The sequence below is a fragment of the Triturus cristatus genome, chromosome 8 (assembly GCF_964204655.1).
Source record: "Triturus cristatus chromosome 8, aTriCri1.1, whole genome shotgun sequence".
Taxonomy (NCBI): domain Eukaryota; kingdom Metazoa; phylum Chordata; class Amphibia; order Caudata; family Salamandridae; genus Triturus; species Triturus cristatus.
This window is the reverse complement of record NC_140591.1, coordinates 1,454,886,934-1,454,912,865: the sequence shown is the minus strand read 5'-3', so window position 1 is coordinate 1,454,912,865 and position 25,932 is coordinate 1,454,886,934. Positions and strand designations below refer to the sequence as shown.

Sequence of the window (25,932 nt, the reverse complement as noted above, 5' to 3'; positions counted from 1 at the left end):
AAGGCTTCTATAAGTGATAGGCGGTCCATAGGATAACATAGGCTGGTAATCAAGCAAACTCGAGGTCGCCAGCTGCTTTATGGTAAAGCCAAAATATGCCATGTTTGGAATCAAACAGCGTGCCTCATCACCCCTAACATGAATCTCATGTCAAGGACGATGTGGTATGCACCCAGGTGGCTACCTTAGAGGTTGCCCACCTGGTTGCCCCAGCCATTCCTGTCCTTTGGATGCCAACCCACAGCTGCTGCCGCCAAGACATGAATCTGACCCCCTGACAGGAGGTGAGAACTCTCCCACGAGTCAGAAACAATGGCCTGGTCGGGAACTAGGTCAAACCTTCCTCTCTGACAGAATGGCTAGTGAAGTGGCACATCAAGGCGGTGAGCTTCAATGCCATCACCACCTATGATATGCAACCAAGCTGTTTCCCAAAGGAGGAAACAGCCTTCCCCTTGCCATCCAGGCACATTTGCACCCGGGCAGGCAGGAAAATTAGGTATTCCGGAGTTGTACAACCCCAATAGGCCAGCCACACCTCTAAAGTGGGCTACCTGGTCTGTAAAGCTGAGGAAGTATTCTACCATTTTTAATAGAAGGTTCAGGGTAGAAAAGGTGACTCCCGGCCCGGATGCGGTCACCTTAATGGCAGATTAGCCACTGGGGCGAGTAGCCCATTTTCCACTTGCACCCACACCCCTAACGCCCCATAATCTAGAATGTAAGGGCTACCACTGACACCCGAACCTCAGTTCTGATCTGACTTGCGAAAAAGGATAAATAGAAGAACTGTGTCTGCAACCACAGGATCTGCACAAATCAAAGGCGTGATACTCTGCTCCTGTGACAACCTTCCTGGAACTGCAGGACTTGTCCTGGACCAAAGCCTGGTTTCTCCAGACAGAGGGACCTCTGTGAGAGCTAAAGGCAACTCCAGACTCCCCAGGACTAGTTGAGCTAGTATACTGCACACTGCAGGTAAAAACCACGTACCGAAACCAAGGAATCGCTGGCCATCGAGACCTCCAATGGACTGCCCGAAAACAGGTAGTATAGTGCATTGTGGGAAACGTAGTCCTGACCTCCAGCAAGTTTCAAGCTGCTGTTTTCCCCCAGATGTCGAAATAGCTTTCTGCCCAGCTTACAACTTCCATGGCGTGTTAGTTGCAGTCCAGGAACCACCACCTTTACTCAACGCTGCACCTCGAGGGAACATAGCAAAACCTTCATCTGACATCAGCAGTGGCTTTGTTGTTGACTTTTTACACCTGTTCCCCACCAGCACTGTGTAAACGGTAAAACCAGCATCCATGCAGCTTCAGCACCAAGGACAGCAAGAATAACCCTACACCCTGGCTTCTCGAGCTAGGTAAAATCGAACTGCCTGTCGTTGCTTGGTCCTGTAATCCACATCACCTTTACCCTTCTTGCGGTCCACGCAACTCAACCTGCAAGTGACCGTCTGTCACTAGTGCTTTTTACCATTGACAGCAAAGATGAAGTTTTGAAGTACTGTTTTGCAATGATTTAATATTGCATCTAAAATCCATAACTCCAGTTATACTTATTCGATTGATTTCATTTTGGTGTCTAAATTTATATAGAAAGCGGCTTAATGTTTATAAATTGGTGTTGGATTTCTTTTGAGTCGTATCAATAACTTATTGTCCATGCTTGTACTCTGAAATGCTTAACACATGTTCCTCTAGTAACGCCTGACTGCTCTTTGCCACTCTACCAGGACTGAGCTAAGGATTTATTATTGTGAATCCAAGCATCATCTTTGGGGTATTGTGAGAGTATTGCATGGTGAAGCCTAAACAACATCACCACATAATACTCCACCTTGCTACAGTATGTATATAACATAAGAACCACTCTGATTGCCCACGAGAACCACAGTAAGTGTAATAAGTCAAACAAATGTCCCATGGAACTCATTCCCCAACATTTCTACTTGCAATAAAAGTGAGCAAACTCAATCGGTAACTGGTATCATAATCAATGTTATTGAAAAAAGGATACAGGGCATAATTTCTTGCATGGGGATGATTTTCACATTTTTATTAATCGGTACAATAAAGATTTGAGTATGTATCTAAATTAGTGCAGGCAACACAGTGCTCAGACAGTGAATAATGTGTATACAACAACATAGAACAAGACAGTGAACAGATTTGAAGTATGCATATGATTTTATATCAAACATAAGCGGAGACACTGTATGTTCATATATGGTATCTCCTGGCGTACCATAACCTGTTTTGAAAGCAACTTAGGGAGGGGATGTCAACGATTCGACCTGAAGTTAGTTTTCAGGTCTCATCAGGACCAAAGTCTTCTAATTAAAGTTCCCTAGAAACTTCAATAAGGCATCCTGTAAGCAATATGTGTCGAATACTTCAAGACAGAGGCTACAATGTAATACAGGCCGCTCTGTAATTAGGACAGTCCCGGTGGGATAAACAAATTATTAAGAAGAGCACCTTTGTATTGAGTGGAGAAAGTGGTCACACCTACACATACAGGAGTACTCCTAGACAAAGCCAACAATGTAAAATGGGACTGTTGATTCCTTAGATGGTCCCGTAGATGTAAATGGATTACTCGGGAAAAGCACACCTTTGCATTGTGTCATGCCTCCAACATGATTGCAGATCATGCGATAACGCTGGTGGTAGGAATTTTGTATATTCCTACGGATTCCGAAAGTTTCTATCACAGAAATGTAAGGAAAATTCATCTTTTCAGACAAAGTTTGAGGTTTTGAGGTTTACAGGGCATTGTGGGCAAGAAAGACTTGTGGGATCGACGCAAGGCACACTACCTGGACTTCCCTGCTTGTCTACTTCTTGAAAATGTCTGTGGTTCGTAGGTTTGCATGGATGTCGACAGCACAGCCCCAAATACAACAGCTATCCCCATTTCTTATCTCTCAACGTTGTGCATAGGGGTCTTTTGTGTAATAGTCTCTTGGCCCACCCACACAAGTGGGGTACCATTCTTATCAGGAGAGGTATGGGAACTCATGGTGGTAGGAAATTTGTGGCTTCATGAAGATTCCAGAAACTTCCGTCACAGAAATGTAAGGAAAATGTGTGCTTCTTACCAACTTTTGACGTTTACAAAGGCTTCTGGGTAAAATTACCTGTGGAGAGCCACGCAAGTAATGCACCCCTGGACTCACCTGCTTGCCTAGTTTAAAAAAAAATCAGGTTTGCTAGGTTGGCATAGGTGCCTGCTGAGCTAAGGCTCAAAATCCACAGCTACCCACACTGCAAAAAAATGGCCAGTTTTAAGTGTAAATATGAGATATGTCTATGTTGTGTCTTGGGCCATTTCCTGTTGCGGGCACTATGCCTACCTACACATGTGAGGTAGCATTTTTATAAGGAGACTTGAGGGAATGCTGAGTGGAAGGAGTTTTGTGGCTCCTCGCAAATTCCGAACTTTCCATCACAGAAATGCAATGAAAATGTTTTTTATTTAAAGTTTGGGCTTTGTAGGGGATTCTGGGTAAAAAGACCTGGTGACAGCCACGCAAATCACCCCACCCTGAATTCCCCCTCGTGTCTAGTTTTCAACAATGTGCAAGTTTGCTGGGTTTCCCTAGGTGCCGGCTGAGTTAGGGCCCAAAATCCACAGCTACCCACTTTACAAAAAAAAGGGTCAGTTTTGAGAGGAAAAATGAGATGTAGCCATGTTGTGTTTTGGGCAGTTTCCCGTTGCGGGCATTAGGCCACCAACACAATTGAGGTACCATTTTTATCCGGAGACCTGGGGGAGCATAGAATAGTAGAACATTTGTTATTACAAATTGTATTTCGTTACATTTGTACCTTTCAAATGTAAGCCAGTGTGTAAGAAAGAAGAAGTTTTGAAAAATACTATCTAAATCATATACTAGTATAGATACCCACAAATTGAGAGATGTACAAATAACCACTCCTATTAAACTCTATGTCTTGTGCTCATTTCAGAAATATACAGGTTTCCTTGATACCCCTTTTTCACTCTACATATTTCATCATATGAATTGGTCTATGCTCAGTGCACAATGAAAACTCATTGTACAGTGCAGCTCAGTTATTGGCTCTGGAAACCTTGGGTTCTTGGAGAACCTACAAACCCTATATATCCCCACAACCAGAAGGGTCTAGTGGACGTAAGGGCATATTGGTTTTGTAAATAGACATCATGGCAAAAAGTTACAGATGAAAACATTGTCACACGTCAGTTTTTCCTATTCATTTTCAATATTTCTTTATCTCAACAGTTACTTTCTTTGGTAAAACCTTGAGGGATCTACATAACACATATGACCCTATTCTAAATTCGAAATTTTGTCTACTTTTCAGAAATCTATAGCTTTCCTGGATGACCAAAGGGTTACACACTATTTTCCACCATAAACTGGAGGTAGGTTAAGAGCACAGCAAATGGGCTACCTCTTAAAAAAATACCAAAACTGTGATAAAATATATATTTTTTTATACAGCTGTGCCTGGTCCTGGAAGCTGGGTAGATGGTGACTTTACCACAGCAAACCGTTTGTTGATGCCATTTTCAGACAAAAAAACGGACACTTTTATCCAGAGCTTTTTTTTCTCATTTTTACGCAAAAATTCAAAATGTAAATATATTTTGCCCATTTTCTTGGTCCTCTCTAGGGAAATCCACAAACCATAGGTACCTTTAGAATCCCCAGGATGTTGGAAAAAAGGAAGCAAATTTGGCATGGATACCTAATATGGAAAAAAGTTATGGAAGAAGGGGGTTTAATAGCAGTAATCAGTAGTAAATGTCGATAGTACTTATGACATTGTTTTGATAGAAGTATTACCTACGCATTGTTGTGAAGTAGGTGGAGAAGGATGTTATGAGTGGAGGTAAGTACCGAAAAGGAAGGTTCTCCAATTTTTACGACACCCAAGGAGGTCTTAGTTCCGATGGGAAAGAGGTCCACGGAAAGGAAGCAGCTTCATTGAAGAGTGGAAGCCTTCCGGGTTCAGCAGATCACGTTTATCTTTAGATCATGCTGGAAGTAAGCAGGCTGCTGGAGTTGGATGGCTGTCCAGGTTCTGTAGGTTTGTCTGCACCATGTGTATTCTTTAGATGATGGAAGTAGGCAGACTGCTGGAGTCTCTGGCAGCTTTCCAGATTCAGCAGGTTTGTCTGTACCACATATATCTTTTAGAACATGGTGAAAGTAGGCAGGCTGTTGGAGTTAGATGGCTTTCCAGGCTCATCAGGCTTATCTGTACTACATGCAATGTATAAACCTTGTGTAAGGTACCTCTGCACACCCTTTAATATCAGCTAATGATGGTCCATTGCAAATATCAACCCAAGTCACCAAAGCAGATCAGCAACAAATCAGGCTACATGGAACAAACGAGCAACAGGCCTCCTTTTAAGCAGATTTCCTGTTTGAAACAAATCATTACAATTTTGCTTATTAAGGCTTCACTGAAAATCCTTTTTTGAAAAGGGCATGCATAAGAAATTTCTTATACAAGTCAGGACCTGCACATACTGCATGTTTAGGATCTCCATCTGAAAGAAGAGCAGGTGTATCCGCCCAGTGTTCCTCTGAATGGTGCATTTTGCATCTCCTACCACTCAAAAGCGTTTACTTTTAGGTCTGGCTTTATAATGCAACGGTCTACAAGACCTATTTTTACCAATTCTTTGGACTTCGGCTGCACCAAGAGGAGCATTTCTCTGCCACCTCATGCTATTGGCTGTTGGTGTAATTTTCTGCAGTGCTTCCATTGGGAAATATTTTGATCTGAAAAGTAAAGTGAATCATCACTCGGTTTATCACATTTGATTCTGTATCTCTTATTTGTGTTCCATGCAAAAATCAATCTTTCTTTATTACTTTTTCCTATGGTACTGAAAAAGCCCTCTGGTGTGTCTTCAATGTTTTAAAACAGCATTGGTGCAGGAAATTCATGTGAATGACTGTCACTTAATGCGTTGGCACTTTAAAGCCAGATGAATTGCCAATGCTCGTTTTTCTTATAGTCTTTCTATACCAGTATTGTTTCGATCCTTTGCATGTGTTGTTATTTTTGGGAGTTAAACAAAATATAACCTCATTGTCTATATTTTGTGTGATTTTGTATTGATCTATATATAAGAACCCTGCTAAAAACTACAAAGGTGTAAAAATGGAACAAATAAAAAATAATAATAATAATTGCCATAGTTTTGTGTATTTAGAGTTACATCACTGGCTCTGGACGCTGCACACACGCTTGAAGAGACAATCTCACTGTAATGTTTCGTGTACCATAACACTCTTCATGGTCCCTGGTATCTTTCTAAAAACAAATCTAGGTCCCGTAAGGAAATATTGATCTCGGTTCTTTTACAAGCCTTTACCTTCTGGGATCTGCTGAAAAATCCGCCCAGTGCACGGCCACATCAATTCGTCGCTTGTCCCCATGCACTCGAGGAGGAGTCTGCTGCATGTTCTAACCCACAACCCCAGGACCTGCCCTCCTACATAATATTAGTGTGGGGGACAGGCTGATGAACAGTTTCGGAACAGAGGCCATCTTAGAGTCAAGTACCAGAGATTTAAGGCAGGCCGCCATGAACTTTTTCAAGTCGTCTGTCTCCTCCCCAGGACTGTTTCACTAGGTTGATGGGGATAAGCTGTATGTGTGGTCAAAAACGAACTGTAGAAGGGCTTGTACTGCAGCATTATTATGGAAATGACGCGATTACAGTATGCAGATGGGGAGACCGAAATCTAGTGAAAGTCAGATCTTTGGCCTGGAGGATGTAAACTTTTCCAATCTCAAAGGAATGGCATTTGGCGTCCACCAGTTCATATATAACTTCCTTGGTCTGTGATCTTCAGGCATTTCCTTCAAATCTCCAGACAACTAAACGGAAGACAATATTTCCAAAGAACGAGGTCATCGAAAGAACTTGGTCGCAGATGTACAGTAAGGTCAATGGTAAATTATTCAAACGTGGATGACTAAACGGGAAAGCAATTTAAGTATTAAGAAGAGGCCAAGAGTGGCTTACTCAGCTTCCTTCTTGCTCATACGGTTGAGCACAAATGAAACCATATGTGAGCCACTGTAAATAACTCCACTCAAACTGCTGAAAGGTCACATTTGCAAATCATGCTTTCTTTTACTAGAGCTCAATTTGATTTATGGTTTCTAAGCAAAATTCTAGAATTTTCTCTAGCAATATCCACCTGAAACAAATGTTCCTCTTATTAAAGGCATCAAAATAATTAAAATAACTAAGAAAAAGTGGGTGGGTAAGAAGGAGAAGACTTTCGCTAAAACTTTAGAAAATGTTGCATTTTCCTTTATGAATGAAAATGTTGTTCTCATTAGAATCGAATCACTGTCATTTTAACCATAGAAAGTAATTCAAAACCAATCAGGCCCATTTTTACGCCTGGCTTGACAGTGCAGCTCTTTAATTGCCCTATTGTTTGCCTCCACCTATAGGATTATTTCTCTCTCACCTCATGCGATTGGCTGTTTGGTGCATCATTCCGCCTCCTATGGAGTGCTTGTATTCGAATGCATGAAATACAAATTGACATTCCAAAAGTAGACTGAGTCAGCACACGTTTCATTATTTATCTCATACATACATCGTATGCCCAACACAATCATTTATTCTTCATTTGGTCATTATTGCAGGTTTTTTAAAATGTTTAGGAGGATCTGAAAATACAAGCCAGACCTACTGGCTCTGCCATCTCTAGTTTTTAATGACAGTATATGTACCAATTTTCACACAACCTACCAGTGCACAATAACAGGAGGGTGAATATTATTTATGCTCCTAATTGTAATGAGTGTCCTTTCTACATGGATGCAATTTAGGAGATCTGCAGGGGCTGAAAGCTTCCTTAGGATACCAACCTTTAAATGTGCTGTTCCCTGATGCAGCAGCTCCTATTAAGCACTTTTTACATGTCCCCACTCCCCCCAGTCTGTACCAGCCGAAAGACCAGACTCTAAGACACTGTAATTGACAGCAGGGGCATTATCGAGTGGTTATAATAGCAACATCTACCGTCCACTTGTGGCTCCTATGTCTGCATTTATCAACATCTGGAAGGTTTGCAATAATGCATTAGATTTACAGTTGCTGTAGTACATTCATATCCCCTTCCAGTAATTTTAATTATGTCAAAGGCTGTGTAACGTCACCTTCTGTGATGTCATTGCGGTCAAAGGACATGCTGCCTCTCAACCTCTGATGCCATCAGCAGGACATGGTGTACAATGTTATTTTTGCTACCCCTATGATTTTGGCGGAAAAAAAATCAGTGCCATAAATGGTTTCCTTCTAACGCACATGTACCGCCTAAGCTTGTTTATTTGAATAAATCAATAAATGCCTGACCTACACTAAATGGGACTAGTTTACTTTGAAAATCCGAGACTTTGAAAGGAAACTACAACTCTACTTACAGTTCTCATAAATTCTAACTCCATGGTCCTTAGCCAGGTGCCAGCCTCTTTAAAGTTTACAATACCACAAAGTTTAACAGTTTATCCATTCTTGAGGAATCTGGGTCACAGTTTTGCTGGTGTTGAAGGGATACAGCAACGCATTCTATGTAAGAATCAGCACACAACTGACTAGAAGACATCTGACCACACAGACTTTAGTAGCCAAACTTACACTCAGGCTTCCCTCCTGCGCTCATATCACCCGCCCCTCAAACACACCCACTGCCCCCCCCCATCCACAACGGGCACTCTTCAAACTCATCATGCACATATACAAAGCCTTCCACGACATCAGCCCCACCTACCCCAACAATCGTATTGACTTCCACATAATTACCAGACACCTCCGCTCAATCGGGCTCCTACTCACACCCTACATATACAGAACAAGGTATGGATCTGAGCCTTCACCAAGCTTGCTCCCAAAGCCTTAAACGACCTACCCCTGAACATCAGAGGCACATCCTCAGCTCTTGACTTTTGCAAGATACTGAATACATGGCTCATCATCAAGTCACGACCCACGCTGCTCCTGCTTTGCAGCAGCAAGATCCCTTCCCATGTGAGTTGTGTGCTCTACAAATACCCATAACATAACTCTGATCAAAAAGGATTTGTACTGAAAAGTAAAGGCTTTCAACGTTGGTAGAAAACAATTACATCTGATTTATAAATAAGAATGACTGGCGAAAGCTACCGCACTACAGATTTAGAAGCTTTTTGACTGGAAACTCCTGAAGCAAACAGGTTTTGGATAATATATGAGGGAACTTAGCTTTACTTACAATAATTTAATCCTAGTGCTAGATTCCTTGTGAGGCATTTTTGCAACGTGGAAGCAGAAGCGCCAACTTTTTACCAGGGGTCAACAGTAGCAAGTCAAAGTTCCTCTATGTTTCAATGCAATGGGTAATCATAATTCCATTTGGTTAAGGAGCATTTATTTAAATGGGCATATCATTATCAAATATTTGGCTGTTAGACATAGTGTATCCTACAACAAGTTATAGAAAGTTAAAGATTGGACTTTGTCAGGAGCCAGCCCTGTGTCTTATTTAGCCATCTTAATTAGAATATTTTACTGGAGGAGAATGATGTAGTACATAATTGTTTGTAGAGGTAGGTAAATAGCATTAGTCTGGCTGGAAGGGCCAGGAAACATTTCAAGAATGTTTATAAGCAAAGAGGAAGTCTGGAGAGCCTCAAACTAAGGAAATATTTAAAATCTACCCAAAATTCATATACCTGGACTGGGAGGGTATTCAGCAGTACTTCAAAACACCTCTTGGGAACTATCCCAATCATGTCTGAGGCTGCTAGAACAGCACGGACCAGGATATAAATCCTACTATTACTGCAATCCAATCGGTATGGGACTTTTTAGAATCACAAAATACGCGATTATTTTTCCATCTCCCCAATGGCAAATCTACAAAATCTTCGGGATGGGACAGAAAAATTGTACAAAGATTTATAGACAGGTTTGTTATGAGCAATGAAAATTCGTTCTATGACTGTAAAAAAAAAAAAGAAGAAGAATATAGCCACTGTGACTCAGCTACTCTCATGTTAGGTCCAGGGTGCAGTACAAGCAAACCAAACCTTGAACAGCGGAGAGGTTGCAGGTCTTAAAAAACCAAAGCCGGCACATACACACTGTAGGATCTAGTTACTGGAGAGGAGGTGCTAAAGACTAGGAGAGAAGGCTTGGTGTAGTGCAGCAGAGTCTTTCTTGCCTGTGCTCAATAAAGAAGTCTATCATAAGATTATTATATGAGGATACTGTATGACAGTGTAAGAAAAGGGACCTCGGAGAGATGCTGGAGAATCCTGGAGAGAGGCGGCTGCTTGAACTTATAACGGGGCATTTTCCCAGAGAAATACGCCTTCTGGTCTAAGCCTTTCTGGTAAAAATAATTGAACCTCATTACCTATATCAATAACTTGAGCCTTGTTACGTGTAAAATTAACTGAGAATATTAACTACTAAGCCTTGTTACTTGCATTAGTAGATGAGAATATTAACTGACATACAGACACTGGTCACAAAACTGTTGATCAAAGGGAGTGATAGGGAGTGGATTTCTATACTGCTGGATCTGCAGGGGTGAACGCCCGACTTACTGCGTCTCTACTATCTCTATGGTCAGAACGTGATACGTCAATGCTTGGACCGGCGTGCCTCAAGCTCTTGTTTGAGCTTACCAGACATTTTGGTACTTTTTTTGTACAGAAATATGTTAACAAAAATTGCTGATCACAGCTGCGGCCACCTGGGCTAACCATTAGAAGAAATGTCTTTCTCTCCTCACAGGATCACTGGTTTCAAGGACCATTTAATATAATGTTTGTACACCTCATTACTCACACAAAGTAGTTTGTACAGATTTGCAGGTACATATTCGCTTCTCTCTTCAGAGAGAATGAGGGTCTCATCTGCTCAGCAAGCTGCAGGGCTCTGGCTTTGCTTCTGTATATATATTATATTTTCTGTTTTTCTTTCCCCATCTTTAGTTACTGTACCTCAACTTGGGGGTGACAAGTGTAAAAAACAAGAGTGTGACTGTTAGTGGGTTGGTGATAAATGTGAAAGAGAGAGTTGTGTTATTTGGGAGATTGTTGGTTGTGGGTATTTAAAAGTTATTAAACTAAATAAAATAAAAGCTCTGGCATTTTCACAGTCAGCGACCAGTCTTTGGTGTCATTGCTGTCCATTTAATGCTTCTGAAATTAAGACAACAAATTGTGACAAAACAGTACCACAGCCTGCTACACACACAACTATGTCATGGGCCAGTACTGCTGCAACCAAGTTATCGACCAAATGAAAAACCATCAATGTGTTCAAGGATAAAATGAGCTGTTTGGTCACCAATGACCAGGAGGTTCCTTTTTCTAATGACATCATAAAGAGAATCTGAAAGGGAGATAACAATGTCTAATTTTTACAGAATTTAAAGCACTTACTTTTGTCCCCTGTTCCTGGAAAGATGGAGCGCTTGGATCGATCCTTTTTCTTTTTCTCCTCTGGGTTGGGCGGGAGTGGCTTAGAACCATGGTTCAACACACCAGCGGGGTCTTTCATGCTTCCTCCTATTAAAGTGCTGGTGTTCCTCATTGGAGGAGCTGGAGGTTTGTCTTCCATGTCCACACCATTGTCGGACATCTTCAACAAGAGCGGCAATAACTACAACACAAAAATATAGAATAGTTTCAACCCATGATCAACGGAAGCAATGTTTTGGAAGCAATATTTTGGTACCTATCATAATTCTCTTTTTAGCCATAATTGTCCACTAATATGACTTTGAGGAGGTTCAGAACAAAAGGTTTTATCCAAATAGTTTGAAAGATCAAAAATGCTGCATTTATTGTTTGGAAACTAATAGTGTGAACAAAAACGTTTGGAAAAAACGTCTGATAAAATGTTAGAAAATTTCACCTGGTATTTTTTTCCAATTCATGTCACTTAGGCTATTAGGTATATGGTCATGGTTAGGGTGATTTTTAGGATTAGAATACTGGTTAAGGAAATAATTATTGTTCAGTAACAATTAAGGCTAATGTTAGAGTAAAGGTCAGCGTAAGGATGTGTGGTAGGAATCGAATATGGGTCAGAGATAGGGATAGGATCAAAGACACCATTGGGGTGAGGTACGTGAGGCTGTTCGGGTTATAAGGTGTTATGGGGTAGATTACGAATGTGTGAATTAGGACACCTAGCATGGGATACCTGGTGTGGCAAGAAGGTAGGGAGCTTGTGGGTACTAGCAAAATAGAACGTGAAATGTGAAAAATGTAAACATGCCCGAAAATTTTGCTTTCACATTAGATAACACTCAATTTCCTATTTAAATTTTTTATGCGTTTTTATAAAAAAATTGAGTAACAGAAGTCCCCCAACTCCCACCCAAGGCTACCCAGAGTTTATATAGTTTACAAGTGCAATTCATCATCACAAACCAACAGTGCTCCCTTGCCTGGCACAATTATTATATGGTGGTTACAAAAGCAAACGCATCAAGCAGCCAGTTCACCATATTGGGTCTAAATCTTTCATCTATCTTAATGGTATATCCCCTATTAATAGGTAACCCCATACTCATGGAAGTATGTTTTGGAGAATACCCTGTTTCGAGTACCACTGAGCTATTTTAAAACAATCGCGTCGGAGGTTTCCGGTCTGATCTGGGGGAATAAACCGGCACGCATCGGACAGGAAAAGTTGGTCAGAGGCTGGTATGACGGGGGTATAGCCCTCCCTAATATACAGTTATACTACTGGGCGGCCCAATTAAAAGTGATTAATAGCTGGATGCACGCTCCTCATACCGACCCAGCATTTCAGGCGGATAGGCAGGGCCTAGGAGAAGATGGAGTCATGTCGGTGCTGTATAATAGAGCAAAATCCAACCAACTGATTGGGCCAACAGCACACACGGCTCATCTATGGTACGAGGCGCATGCCAGGCTGGGTTGGAGGGGGGGTATTACACAAATGACACCACTCTGGACATCTCAGCGCCTTGGGCGATTGAAGAACAGTAAAGGCTTTGCTAAATGGGATGTGATAGGCATATCTACGGTGGGTGATCTCTGGGAGAAGGGCGCGGTAATCTCATTTGAACACTTACAGGCCAAGTATGAACTTGCTGCGTCGAAATTCTACAGATATATGCAGGTGAGGCATGCGCTGCAGGCGGCTATACCTGCAGGTACCATCTTGACTGAGGCCACTCCCTCAGAGGATAGATTACTGACTGAATATATGCATAAAAGGGCCACTTCATTCACCTACCGTAAGCTGGTAAACAATCTGCCGGACCCTATGTTGGCGCTCAAACGGAAATGGGTCGTGGACTTGGGAGAGTTGGATGATGGAGAGTGGCAGGAGGCGCTTTCATCCCCTCGGGAGGTGGCAATACCGGCACGCCTGCGGTTGATACAACTGAAAGTACTTCATCGTACATACTACACCAGAGTGACCCTCTTTAAAATAGGGATGGCTGCACACCAATTTTGTCTGCGGGATTGTGGGGAGGAGGGTACCTTCTATCACACGATATGGGAGTGTCCGAAGATTAGGGCATACTGGGTCAAAGTAATGAGGACTATGTCACAGACCGTGGGGGAATCAGTGCTTCCAGAACCGAGACGATGCTTGTTAAACATATGGGAGCCGACTGACCTAACCCACCCAGCACAGGACTAGGTAACACTGGGAACCATGGTTGCTAAAAGAAATATTGCAAGGAGGTGGGGGTCGCAAGAGTGGCCTACACTGCGAGAATGGTGTACGGATATGGATGAGGCCATGGTAGCAGAAAGGGCAGTGTATGTGCATCGGGGATGTCCCCAAAAATGGGCAAGAGTCTGGGGAGACTGGAATAAATTCAGGGGGTATATTTGTGACCCACCAAGATCAGAAACTGTACAATGGTCAGATTAGTGGTGTTGGAGGGAAGGTGGCGGAGGCGGTAGGCTGTAATGATGGTGGAGGGTTACTGGAGTCATGTATAAGTACTGTTCTCATAAGTTTAAAAATGTATTGGTGCTGCCAGAAAATAAGTGTGTGCAGATCATACGAATTGGTGATGTTCAATGTTCCTAATAAAAATAATTTACAAAAAAACATGGTGAGTGCTCAACTCAAAAGACATTTGGTGGCCGAAGGTGAAGTAGTTCAAGTGCATGTTCTTAAAGAAGGGCACAGGTAGTCAGCTGATATAGCATGCACAGACAGCCCCCACGTTTAGAACACCAGACTAGATGGTGGCACAGGAAGCCGTAAGGCTCATTTGACATTGGGAAAAACATCACATCTCACTTGCCTCTTGCATTTACAACTGGGTGTGGCAACACATACAGGCACTGGGAACTGGGTGGGAGGGGAAAAGCCGTCAGGTAGCAGGTGGGCATACCCTGGGTGGGTAGAGAGTTGGAGGGGATTATGAACTTGGTTATAGACTGCATCGGTTTACCCTTGAACTAAGTATATTTGACCAATACCCATATCATAAGACTGTTACTTAGTGTAGGCCCTACCGCAGAAAACCATGTACTTCCTACATAACATGGAGATAAAAAAAATGGGGAGCAGAAACTAAAGTAGTTCATTTTCATTAAACTACAAAGAATCCCTCATCTGCCCATACAACCAACATGATAATCCGGCTATAAACACTCAACTAACATCAGTGCCCTGATGGTGGCTAGGGTTATTATTAGTCATCGTCACCGAGTGAGCTAGGACCCCTCCCTTTCACCAGTTATCCCCAATAACAGGCTGAGGATCACTTCAGATTGCTACTGATGAATTTGTTGGCCCGCTGGGGATCCAAGAAAATGTGTGATCTACCATGTATCATGCTGCACAATGTTGTGGTGAAAAGCACCCATGATGCACCAGCAGGGGATGTTTCCATGTAAGCTTTATTGCAGGCACAACCTAGCATCAGTCCTCACCATGGTGTCAGCAGGACCTGGTCTCAACGGAATTCCCTCCGCCTTACAATCTAAGGCAGACACCAATGTAACAATACATATGCAAATATAAGAATGTAACTAAAACATAACAAGTCCCCTTCCCTAAAAGAGACAAAATGGGGAAAGACACTAAATGGGAATAGAAACAAATAAAAGAAACATAACTTATAAAAAAAACACCAAATGCCCCACATAAATATAAGGAACAAGTGGGGAAGAAAGAAAATCGCATACTGATTATCTGACATAATCTTCAAGGTAAGGTGTCCCACGAACTCTGGAACTGCTCTTGACATAGAACCACCACCACTTTTTTCAAAGACAGAACCATCACAATGATTCAATACCCCCACCTCTGACTTCCACATCCTTCATAAACATTGCTGCTGAACGTCCATCATTCCTCATCCCTCTCCTTTAGACATTATCCTCCCCTTTGATACAATGCAATGTGCCTAAAATTCCACCTCTCACCATTCTTCAGTGTGACAACATATTTTCCCACATCAGCATTTCAGAAAGGACCTTTAAATTTAGAAAGACCCCTCTCAATTCTTCTTGACCTCACTTTGACCCAATCACCAGGGTTAAATATTGCTTTACTGTTTCCCACACCACAGGATTTACCTCTCCTGCTTTCGCCATTCTCAAACCCATTCCTTCGACCAAGCAGGAACTAACTTGGTTCCTGGCAAACGGCCACGCATAACTTGGAAGGGGATTTGGAAGGGGATGTGCATGGTGGTGCGATATACCCACACCATACTGGCTTCCATTTCTTCAAAATTACAATGATTTGCAATAGCGAGTTGAATTATGCCTTTCACCAATCGGTTGATTATTTCTGCTAAACCATTACCCCTGGGATTATATAATGAGGTGTGTGCATGTTTTATGCCATTCTTCTACAAGAAATCCACTATCTGATGCAAAGTTAGCTGGGTACCATTGTCGGTTATCAACACCACAGGGAACCCTTCCTCCCTAAACATTTCTTCCATCGCTGTGATGGTGGTTTTAGTTGTCACATCTTTCATGAACTTCACAGTAATCCACTTAAAATGTATATCGACCACAATGACAGCAAATCTGAGATCCACAGACAACTCCATTTTGGGAAAATGTTTAAGCAAATGGTATGCCAAGGCCTCTCTGGATCATCAATGTGTCCTCCATCATCCTTACACCTCAATTTCAACCTCTTCTCACTCTCCTTGCAGATGGAGCAACACTCCACCCACCTTTTTACCTGGTCATCTAGGCCTGGGGCACCAAATCACCCCCTTGAGTCTCTTACTTGCCAAACCTTGGCCTAAATGACTCATGTGCCAAGTAAAAGAACCTCCGTCTCAAACCCACAGGTGGAACAAAGCGATCACCCCTCATGATAAGATTCAGACCGCACACAGATAACTCGTCCGCCACCTTAAAGTAAGGCTGCACAGACTGGGACAATCTGCTCTCCCTTGCCGCCCCACACAATCAACTTGCACACCTCCTTAAGCACAACATCAAGTTCCATTTCTTCCTCCCACTGGTCAATAGTGAAAGCTCCTAGACCACTCTGCACTGCATTATGTTTGGATGCCATGCCAAAGTTTTTTACAGCCATGGCATCCACAATTTCCCAATCTAACGGCAGCCTAGACAGGCAGTCAGCCTGTACGTTCTTCCAACCCTGTACAAATTCCAAGGAATAGGAGTAGTTTTGAAGTCTAGCTGCTAATCTAATTAGCTTGGTGGATCCTTTGTTTACCCAACCAGATGACAGTATTTTCTTCAGAGGCTTGTGATCCATGTGCAACACAAAAAAAGCACCCCACAAATAAACACAAAAGTACTCAGCACCCCATGCAGCCGCTAAAGCCTTCCGTTCTATTACCAAATTATTTATTTCAGCCGGTGTGAGAGTGCGTGAAGCAAAAGCAAAAGTTCACTTCTTCCATGCATCTGCGAGAAAACAACTCTCAAACCACAGTTAGTATTACTTCAATCTGCTATCAAACAGAGCTAATAATCCAGCATTACAAATTTCCATTTTTATGTCATCAAAACACACCCTCTGTTCTTTGCCCCACACGAACCTCTCCTTTTCATAACAGCCTCCTGAAACTCTCCGTTTTATAAGTAAACCGGTCAACAACAAACTTTGTGTAATATTTAATAAGTCCAAGAAAAGATCGTAATTGATCCTTCTTTGTAGTAGCAGGTCCCTTCCTAATAGCATCCAGTAAAGAATGTTTTGGTCTAGCACCACCACTGGATATAGAATACCCAGGGTAATCTATCTGCTATGTCAAAAATTTACATTTATCCTTATTCAAAGTCAGTCCAAATTCCTCCAGTTTCTTTAGAACCCTCATCAAAGTGACATTATGCTGTTCTATGGCTTCACCCATGGCCAAAATTTAATCTTGGAAGTAAATGACATCACTTATTCCCTCCAACACTTTTGTCATCACATGTTGGAACACACTCGCAGCCAACATTAGGCTGAACGGCATACAAGTGAATTGGTACGTCCCTTTGGTATTAACAAAAGTTGTGAGTTTCTTAGACTCCTTGTGCAATCTGATTTGATGGTAAGCACTTCTCAAATCCAATTCTGAGAAGGACTTACCCCCTTTCTCCAATACCAACATTTTACGGATATTTGGAAGAGGAAATGTGTCTACAACAATCTTTTGATTGAGGGATCTCAAGTCGACACAGAACCTCTGACGACCATCAGATTTTTGGGTGATAACCACCAGAGAGACCCACTGCGAACACTCCACAGGTTCAATCACACCCTCCTTGAGCATGTCACTGGGCAACTCCTGGACCCCTTCTCTCACAGATAGAGGTACTCTCCGCAGTTTATATTGCATAGGTACAGCATCTTCCATCAATTACATTTTGTGCCCATATCCTTTCAAACAACCCAAGGATTTCCAAAACACTTTTTCTGCCCCATTCAATACATCATCCAACTGTGCTTTCTGCACCACCCTTATTTGATTTGCCACTCTGGGATTAATCATTATGTTGAGGTCGAATTGATACATCCATCCCAGAATTGGTGGGCCATCCTCCAACACATACACCTTGCCACTCGTGCATCGCGTTCCAAATTGGATATCCACCTCCATGTACGCCAAGATGTCAATGGGCTCTCCTTTGTACCCTGAGGGATTGATATTCTTTGTCAACAATGCAACACTATCCCACACAGCGTTGAACAACTTCTTGGGAATGATGGTGTACATTGATCCCAAATCCATCATAAGTTCCACTTCCTTCCCACATACTGTATACTTAGCCACAGGTCACACCAACCTCCTATTATCATCCACACATGTGCGCTTGCCCCCCTCCATCAGCTGCACACATAACCAATACTCTATCTCCATATACATTGTTTTTCGCTTCCTCTACAACCACCACACTAGACTTACCTTCTTTACTTCATGCACGGTTATCCTTACACATCCGTGCATAGTGTCCTCTGCACCCACATTTTCTGCACTCTTTATTGACTGCAAAACACCTCTTGGAATCCGCAGAATGATAAGCCTGCCACATCTCGAACATTCCTTACCTCTACCCTTAACCATAGACACTGATGTCCACAGTTTAAGTGAAGCATTGGGTGTAGAGATGGTACCTTCACAAAATGGTGCCTCCTAAATGTGTGGGAAGGAACCGACCTCAATACCAAAGAGAGAACCTGGTTGACACTGGAACTGGTAATTGCTAAGCGCAATATTGGAAAGCTGTGGGGAGCACCTGACACGCCAATGCCACCAGATTGGATGAAAGACCTTGAGAAAACAGTGTACAAGAGTAGGGGTTGTCCCAGAAAATATGAACAGATCTTGGGCAAATGGAATGTTTATCAGGGGAGCTCATGCATGAACCCAGTAATAGGGCCACAAAATTAGACGCATAGGTGAGTAATGGTTACCCCAGTGTATAGTTGGGAGCAATCGATCATTTGTAAAACGGTGGCAATATAGTGCTTATGATTATAACCAATTCTTTCAGACATTGAAAACGGAACTGTACAAATTGTCATGTACCCTGTCATGTTATTAATAAACACAGTTAAAAACAAACACATAGACACTGATCTTTCCTTCCCATCTTTTTGTTTTATCACACATACCACATCTTCCCCGCCATCAGAGCATGTAAGCAGATCCCGAATTAACTCAGCAGTCATTGTACCAAACCAACATTTAATTAAGAGCTCCCTTAATCTTACTACAAATTCATCAATAGATTCATGCTTCGCCTGGGGATGTGTATAAAATTTGTACCTCACCATGACCAGATTGAGTTATTTCGCAAATCTGTTCCCCAAAGGCTTAATGGCTTCTTTATACTCATTGGTAATGGGTTGACCATTAGGTCCCACGGCCACAGGCAAATACTTAAAGATCCTCTGCCCCTCATTATCCAGTGCACACAAAAGCAATGCTTTTTTTCTTGCATCTGAAAAGTCGTGGCCATCCAATGGCATTATGTAGTTTTCCATCATCTCTACCTAATCCTCCCAAGGTATTGTTGGATCCCCTGGCTGATTAAAAGAAATGGTGGGGTAATTATGTTGTTAGCCATATTTAACTGAAAAAAGTAGATTGCAGACCAAGAAACAAGAAGAATCCATCTTTAGTACATGACAAACAATAAGAAAGAAACTGTTGAAGGGCTTCCCTCTTCACCCCACTAAGAATTATTATCCTCAACTGCACATCAGGAAGACGGTGCACAGTACTGTGGGATTGCCAACTGCTGCTGCTCGCTCACCACAAGGAGGATTTTTTTTAACCCAACTTTACCTCCTTACCATTGCTCAATTTCACTCGCCTGGAAATTCCTTCAATGTGAACTACGTTGCATCAGCCGGAAAGGAAGCGTCACAGCTTCCGCTGAGAAACAGTGGCACCGATACGTGAGCCTACAATGTGACGTTTACTTGCCTGATCTTTCCTTCCTGCCGTGCATAATGTGTTGTATACTTTCTTCTTCTATGATGCTGTAGTGCCAATGTGTATGCGTTCCAGGTGATGTGACAGCTTGTGCGCGCACTGCATGTGATGCGCACCACAGCCGCTCGTTCATGAATCCAACTGTGGCATTTACATTTTCAACCAAGGCCTCATGCTCGAACCACAACGTGAAAGACGTGGTAAATTGCGGTTCAGACAAACAAAGTACCTTGAACCTAAAGGTTGACGATCCCTTCGAGACGTCTCAATATGTTGGCCAATGTCCGTCCCTCTAACGGATGTGAGTTTCATAGAATACGCTTTCTAGAATGAAAGCAAGACCACCCAGGTTGTGCCCAATTTTGCTGCAGTCCTCCTACTCCAAGTCTAAGTCGTTGCCAGAATGTTGTGGTGAAAAGCACTCACAATGCACCAACAAGGAATGTTTCCTTGTAAGCTTTATTGCAGGCATAACCTGGCGTCAGTCCTCACCGTGGGGTCAGCAACAACTGACCCCAATGGAATTTCTTCCACCTTACAATCTAAGGCCAACCCAATTGAACAGAAAATATGCAAATATAAGAATGTAACTACATCATAACACACAATTTGGCAGGGTATAGGAGGACATACTGCAGACAGCGTTTCCCAAGGAGAAAGTCTCTGTGCACTGCTTGAATTTAGACAAAGTCAGGAAGATTGAGATTTAGTTGCCACTGTAATTGAGATCCCTGTGCTCCTTGACAAGGCGTAGCACCAAATTGCGTTCTTTAATATTGAGCAGGCGTAAAATGATAGTGTGGCGTGGAGCAGCTGGGGGACGGTGTGGACCCAGTGATCCATGTGCCTACTCAACTGAAATCATTGTGGTGAATTCAGCCTCAGCAAATATGGTTTTTAATATTAGCTCTATAAATTGCTTGTGTTGGTAAACTCTAGAACTCCCATGATTTGCAGGTTGTTGTGGCACGATCCGGTTTCAAGGTCTTCAGTCTTAGCCAATATGATATGTAGCACCTTTTCTATTTGTAGCAGTTTTCTCACTGTGTTCTTTTGTGCAGTCTTCCTTGTCTGAAACCCATTTTTATGGGTGCCCAATGCGATCAATATGGCTATCAATTCATTCTTTCATTTGACCCAGCCAGACAGTTAAGTTGTATATTCTGGAACTGGTTTTCTCCAAGCTGTGCTTCATGTCAATCAGGAGTAAGAGGTGATCTGGCTAGTCACCCGCATCCGCCAGTAACTGGGATGACATATGTTCCTGTGGGGCTACATGCGTGGCAGATCTATTGTGTGTCTGGAGCAGTGGCGGCTCCACTGCTATGGCAGAGGAGCGTCGCTTCACTGCTTTCAATCAGTGCGAGAAGAGGAAACATAAAAATTATAATAACTTTTCGTTATTATCATTTTAGGTTTCCTTCCTTTGCGGGTGGGTGGGCAGGGCTGCTCTACTCACAGAGCAGTGCAAGGAAGGAGTGGTTTGCCCACTCCTAAGAGCACAATGACTGTTTGGTCGGCCCTCTGGGGCAGCCCAAACTATTCATGCGCACTTTCCCCATTCTCAATGCAGGCTACATTACAGTCTGGGCGGAGAACCTCATTCCCTGGTTGAGCGTCAAACCAGGATGCTCAAAACCAATCACAACACTACATTGCAGCTTTGTGATTGGTCAGGAAAGCCCGGGTGCCTACCAATCACAAATCTGCATTTCAGCGTTGTCATTGGGCAGTGGGGTCTGGCTCTGCTTGCTGTTTACTGAGGAGAGCAGGAGCAGAGACGCGGGACCCGGTGGGAAGGTAAGTTATTTATTTATTTTTATTTTTAAATATGCGTATCCTCGCTGCACCCTCCCCCCCCCTCCCGCACCCGCCCTGACACCAGTGAGCCATGCCGGCCTCCACTGGTCTAGAGTCAAATACCAGTTTCGTCTGTTTACCACCTTGTTTGCCTCCAGTGAAGCTTATGGTTGGGGCACGGTATACATCAGTCTAGCAGTGGCAATGGAGGCAACTAGAGTAATCCACTTGATAATCACTAGGATCAGTCTGGGGGGTATGAGTAGACCCAAAACGTGAATGACCGTTAATGCTGAAGTTGAGTGGAGAGAGAGAAGGACAAAAACAGCATCTGGAGCACCACAAGGGTAATGTATCAGTCAGCAGACACCAGGCCTTCAACACCCCACAACTCATAGAGGCCAGGTCCATCCTCGGGGATAGCATCTCATTACTTCTTATCCCAGCACAGATGTGATAGGCATAAGGAGCACAGGCAATTTCCACACTGCACAAAGATCAGGTGATTTGATGGAGGTTCGAGCCAGTCATTCATGGGCATGGACTTCAACGGGACCCATTTCAGACGCACACAGCCAATTTGTCGAGCAGGGGAGGTAACCTCCAGCTGACACCGGGCCCCAACACTGTTCACCACTCACAGAAGCGAATCCCAACCTGCACGTCAGAACCTCACAATATTCTATCCCAGCCCGAGGGTGGTAGCCATTGGGGGCATAAGCAGACCAGGTATTCGAGATCTATACCACACCATTATCAGACAAACTGATGGAAGTGCAGGGCAGTCATTCAGAGGGTGGGCCTGACTGGGGACCATTCCCTAAGTACCCATCCGTGTCGTCTAGCAGGGGAGGCAATCTCTAACCCCCGTACATACAATGTAATGGGATTTGCATCAAGTCATTTGCGACACACTGCCTCCGGGTCCTGGCCAGCCAGCATCGCTCTGATCATACCATGCAATCATGGACTTCATCACGTCTCACTTGCTCAGGTCAAAATGTGAGCCCTAACCACAACCAATACACCAAGGCTGATAAGTGGGAACAAACATGAATATTCTTTGGAAGCAGGCTGGACCTTTCAACAGATTTTTTGCTCCATCTGCGGAGTTATGTCAAAAAATTTTAGGCATACCTGTCAACTTGTTGACTAAAATAAGGGTGAATTTAGTCATCTAAGCAGAGGGGATTCTATTAAGGTCAATGGAGAATGAACAGTTTTTGGATAGTGATGCATATTTGAAATCGCTGAAATGTTTGGAGGCATTCTTTTTAGCAGGAGGGTGAACACAGAAAAGAGTATGACACCTGCCAAATGAGGGTCGGTCGACAGATACGTGTAGTGGCAGTGGAAGGCATACTACGCTCTCACTTTCACTTTGAGGACTTCAAAGGAAATGGCAACACAAAACTCTCAGACCTGCAGTATACTATCTTTAAGAAAAAACGCATGGAATTCGAGGCTACAGCATTTGAGTATACAATTTTTAGTTACATGCACAAACAACCAGCTATTAAAAATTATCAAAATATGTCATCAGTCTCACTTGCAAAGGCTCAGAATTCACATAGGTTAAATCACGCTCCATTACAAAAGGCTCGATGTAAACTAAAGAACACACATTAAAAAAAAACTAATTGCCTACAACTCTAATGAACATTTTTCTCATTATGTTAGACATAAACCCCAAAACATCCCTTCCCAATCCAAACAAGTGTAGGTCGTATCGGGACCATTCCTCCACACCGCATCAGAAAATACATTTTGTTAAGAGATTATGGATTTCTTGGTTATGGAGTAGATATTTCCATAGGAACAAAGAAGACAAAAGTGACTTTGGGAAGCACCATTGCAGGGAAAGTTGGGGGTGCGGGAAGGGGCGGGTGAGGGTTACAATAGAGGCTTAAATTTTAACTAGTAAATAGCCACAAACATATAACCTGTACATACGTTTCAATGCTGTTTTTTTTTTTTTTTAAATCTGTTTATTAAATTTACCTTTAATCACATGCACCGTGTCTTTCGTTGTTCATTGCAAGTTTCAGCACTTTACATAGTAATCAGGGGATATCAAGTCACAATTACCAATCGGTTACATCTCTGTCTCTTCTTTTTTTGCATTTCTAGTTCCACCATTGGGGATATACATATATTTCCTCGATATACATTCCATTTCTTCCATTTCTTTTCCCACTTTTTAGGACATCCGCGTGTTATAAACACTTCCTTTTCCGCTACCATACATTTGTCCAGCTCATTCGCCCGTTTCATTGCGGTTTTAAATTTAAGTGACATTAAAAATTAATTTAAGCTCCCATCAGAATTTTAGATGGTATAATTCACTAAAAACGTTCATCATACACAAAACAACAAGTCCTCTACCTGCTACATATGTGGACTTTCATTGAAATCTTCCTCCTCGGAGGGCCTTACCGTTGCAGCACCCAGAGATTTTCACACTCGGGGGTCCATCTACCAGCGAGTTGTCTTTTCTCCTTCAGCGAGGGAACTGATCTGCCTGCCAGAGATGGAAAACGATCAAGTTAGGTATACAGAGCATTAGGTCTCTTCTGCCAAAATACCAAAGCATCCTGGAACTCTTACGCTAAAAATGGAGGTATTTATTTTGGCATGAAACTCCTAAGGCCACTCACAAGAGCTCCCCATCTTTATCCAGGACTAATGCCATGAAGTAGGACCGCTATATTTCAGGCACATGGTCTGTGCCCCCCCCCCCCCAGCCCAAAATTATTTTTTTCAGAAAAATATTGGGCCATATGGAGAATTGTTGAATCCCATATCAAGAACTACCTATTGTAAATTCCTCAACTTAAATCAAAGGTTTACATGTCAAAGGCTCTTAAAAACTGCAGTTTCCCCCCAATTCTCGGACTTTGATAAGACTTTCTACACTCCGTTAGCACTGGGAGACCTAAACAAGGGGACTCTTGTGCTATGGAAGCACGGTTCATTCATTCATTCATTCATTCATACTCGTGTGCATTCTGCAGTCCAGCAACAAGTTGTTATCATGACATACATAAAAGCCTCCAGATGGCCACCCTGTACTGGTACACAGACTACCTACCACATAACAAGGGGCAGCAGCTCAGACCGTGCCAGGGCACTGCCAGCCACTAGCTGGGATTGCTCACATCCGAATTCAGCAAAACATCTCGTGTTCCTAATATCCATGTTGTTATTGCTGAGGTGCAAGAGGAGAGGAAAACCACAAACCAGATGCCAGCTTTTCATTTGACCAAGGAATGCGGGCATGACACACTCTGATGACTTCTTCCCTCAGAGATGCCAGCCTTGCTGGCTTGGCAGGAGTCTCTGGAGCTACAGTGAGGCCTGTGTCTACCAACAGAAACCACAGCCCTCCAGGGAGAGTGCTCCTGCACCCCGCGACCACAAGGCGCAAGACAAACTGAACCGAGCGAATGAAGCGCATGTTGTTCAAGAAGAGCATTTTTAGAAAACAAAACAGCAAAATATAAAAAAATAAAAAAAATAAAGCGTCTTATTTCCCCTAAAGCAGGTACCCAATTTGTCACTGATCTGGGCCAAATACCTCCCAGACACACAGAGGATCGCAGCCTCCTATGCCTCCTCAGCTGAGCCCACACCCACTCTGCACTCACAACCCTTTGGGAATGACTGCATGTGGTGTAGTAAGACATGTCACCTTCTTTTACAGCTCCAGAACAAGTTTCTATGGTGGATGCATGCCTCTGCAATTTAACTTGACACTACTACACACTGCCTGTCTCTATCAGTGCTTCCCTATCTTCGAATATTGGATGAGTGTAGATTACCTAATCTCACGCTTGTTATCCTATAAACCCAATATATGCACACATAAAAGCTTTACATTTTTCATTTCATTATCAAACTTGTTTTTAACTAAGTTCATTTTATTGTCACCATCATTCTGAACTGCTTCGCCGATGCACCGTACCTAAAGTGTTTTTTTTTTTTACTTAAAAAAAGAAATCCACTTTATTTTGTAAGAGCTCGCACCACGTACGTGCCCGCTTATAGGTCAACAAAAGTGCATTTTTTTTTTTGGTAGGGTGAGTCATTCACAATGGCTTTCTTCTGATTCTGTAGCCAGTTTATTCTAACACACCCAGACGACATTAGGTCAGAAAGGGTAATCT

At 42.8% G+C, this 25,932-nt stretch overlaps 1 protein-coding gene across 2 annotated transcripts in view; it reads right to left on the bottom strand.

Annotated features, from left to right (window-relative positions):
• Positions 1–25,932, bottom strand: part of PAK1 (p21 (RAC1) activated kinase 1) — a 292,558-nt gene that overhangs the window by 154,859 nt on the left and 111,767 nt on the right. For both annotated transcript variants that reach the window (XM_085623255.1, XM_085623256.1), the window contains exons 2-3: positions 24,203–24,287; positions 11,475–11,694 (exon numbers count right to left, since the gene is read on the bottom strand). In XM_085623255.1, the coding sequence (XP_085479381.1) occupies positions 11,475–11,673 (199 nt within the window). In that variant the 5' untranslated portion in view covers positions 11,674–11,694; positions 24,203–24,287. The remainder of the gene's footprint in view (positions 1–11,474; positions 11,695–24,202; positions 24,288–25,932) is intronic.